The 2,007-nt window shown below is 43.1% G+C and overlaps 1 protein-coding gene across 2 annotated transcripts in view; it reads left to right on the top strand.

The window, feature by feature from the left end:
* LOC107095522 (probable ATP-dependent RNA helicase ddx6) overlaps positions 1-2,007 on the top strand; it is a 21,573-nt gene that overhangs the window by 4,670 nt on the left and 14,896 nt on the right. For both annotated transcript variants that reach the window (XM_015391655.1, XM_015391654.1), the window contains exons 2-3: positions 701-1,693; positions 1,774-1,878. In XM_015391655.1, coding sequence (XP_015247141.1) covers positions 1,472-1,693; positions 1,774-1,878 — 327 coding nt within the window. In that variant the 5' untranslated portion in view covers positions 701-1,471. The remainder of the gene's footprint in view (positions 1-700; positions 1,694-1,773; positions 1,879-2,007) is intronic.

Below are 2,007 nucleotides of genomic sequence, written 5' to 3' on the forward strand. Positions count from 1 at the left end.
CGGCGTTGGCCCCTGGCTGCCGCAGGCGGGCCGGCGTTGGCCTCTGGCTGCTGCAGACGGGCCAGCGTTGGCCCTGTGTAATAAACTCCTCATGTCAGCGTCAATTACACCAATTAAAACGTTCAATAAATCAGCAGCCAGCGTCTGCCCTGGCTGCCGCAGACGGGCCAGCGTTGGCCCTGTGTAATATTCTCGCCTTAAATGATCTTAAAACGTACTTTAATTGACCAACAGAAAAGAGAACTTTTAACTCGAAATCTAGATATACACTTTTTCTGTGATTTTAGTTCAATTTCTTTTTTCATTGCGCATTTATTTATTTTTATGATACGCAAAAGAGCCCTTTTTATTTTTGGTTTTTTTTTTTTTTTTATTATTGTGTGTTTTTGCTTTGTTTCCTGTTTGGTTGCCGGGATCTTGTAAAGGTCTAATACTGACATCCAAACACATCTATGGCAGAAATCTGGTTAAAATGCAATGTTTTAAATTAGAAACCGAAATATAAGTGCAATTTTATGAACTTTAAAAAAAAAAAATTTTGAAGGTAATTTAAAGGTGTATCGTGATAATAGTCCTAATATATCGTCATAGTAGATTTTCTTCATATCGCCCAACCACAGCTTGACAGTTTCCTGATTTTTCACTGCTGACATGTTTTCCCAGTTAACCAGCAGCCTTGTTCTGTTTGAACTGGTTCCAGGTGGGGCTTTGGAGTCATCAGTCTGGATCTTTTGGAGACGGAGGGTTTGCCACGCCGCTCGCTTTGGGCCGACCGGATCATCCGTTCCGTCGACGGAGAGGAGGAATAAAACCGTAACTGAAAGGAAACGCACCGAGAACTCAGCAAGGAGGAAAAGCTTCTCCGCTTTTGGACTAAAACCTTGTTGGATCTTTGTTTCCTCGACTTATAAAGAAGCAGAACGTCTCCCAGTGGAAGGAAGCAGAATACAGGACTTCTGGAGACTATCTTCTACAAACTTTGGACATCCTTTTCTCCGGATCAGGGATATGCAGCAGCTCTCTGGGACTCTGTAAAAATAAATCAGAGATATCGTTCTGACCAGATATACTGACCTGAGCTCATTTTGGTGCAGATTGCCTTAGTTGTTCTGTTTCAGGACTAGAACCACTTTGATGCTTGTTCACATATAATTTTCTATATCGTGGGCGAGTTAATTTCTGCATTTGATTGCAGATTTCTCTTCATTTGGAAGAGTTTTTGACTAAAAGCAGTTTTTGTTTTCGCTGGCCGTGCAGCCGTCTCTCTGTTTGTCGAAGAGGACTGAGCTGCACCTTTGTGTCTATATGTAAATATTACTGAGCCATTTCTCTGCAAAACTTTTTGACACAGAGAACATATTGTTGAACGCTTTATCAAACTTTTTTTTTTCTACTTACTAGAGAATATAAAAAAGAGACAAATCTAAAAAAAAAAAAGAAAAAAAAAACGAACTGAAGTTCAGGAAAAAAAATGGCAACTGCCCGAACGGAAAACCTTGGTCCAGTCATGATGGGACTGAATAAGCAGAACGGGCAGCTGAGAGGACAGACCAAACCTGCTGCAGGACCCCCCACATCAACACCAGCAAAGAATCCAGCTGGGAGCAACCAGGAAGGAGGAGGAATCAAGTTCGGGGACGACTGGAAGAAATGCCTACAGCTCCCCCCGAGGGACAACAGGGTCAAAACCTCAGTGAGTCTCGGCCCGCTTTCCGAATGTTCCGTTAAAGGGGGCTTCGTTTTCGCTGATGCTCTGTCCATTTTCCTCCGCAGGACGTCACGGCGACGAAGGGAAACGAGTTTGAAGATTACTGCTTGAAAAGGGAACTTCTGATGGGGATCTTTGAGATGGGCTGGGAGAAGCCATCGCCGATCCAGGTCCGTTCTTTTCATTCCCTGTGATCTCAGCTTCGCACATTTCCAAACTGTCAGGTCTAAGCACCTAAAACATCATACATGCATACAGGGAAAGAAAGAAGGCACAGAGACAATTAATCTAGTTTTACT

The sequence above is a fragment of the Cyprinodon variegatus genome, unplaced genomic scaffold, assembly GCF_000732505.1.
Source record: "Cyprinodon variegatus isolate N-32 unplaced genomic scaffold, C_variegatus-1.0 Scaffold553, whole genome shotgun sequence".
NCBI classification, from domain to species: Eukaryota; Metazoa; Chordata; class Actinopteri; order Cyprinodontiformes; family Cyprinodontidae; genus Cyprinodon; species Cyprinodon variegatus.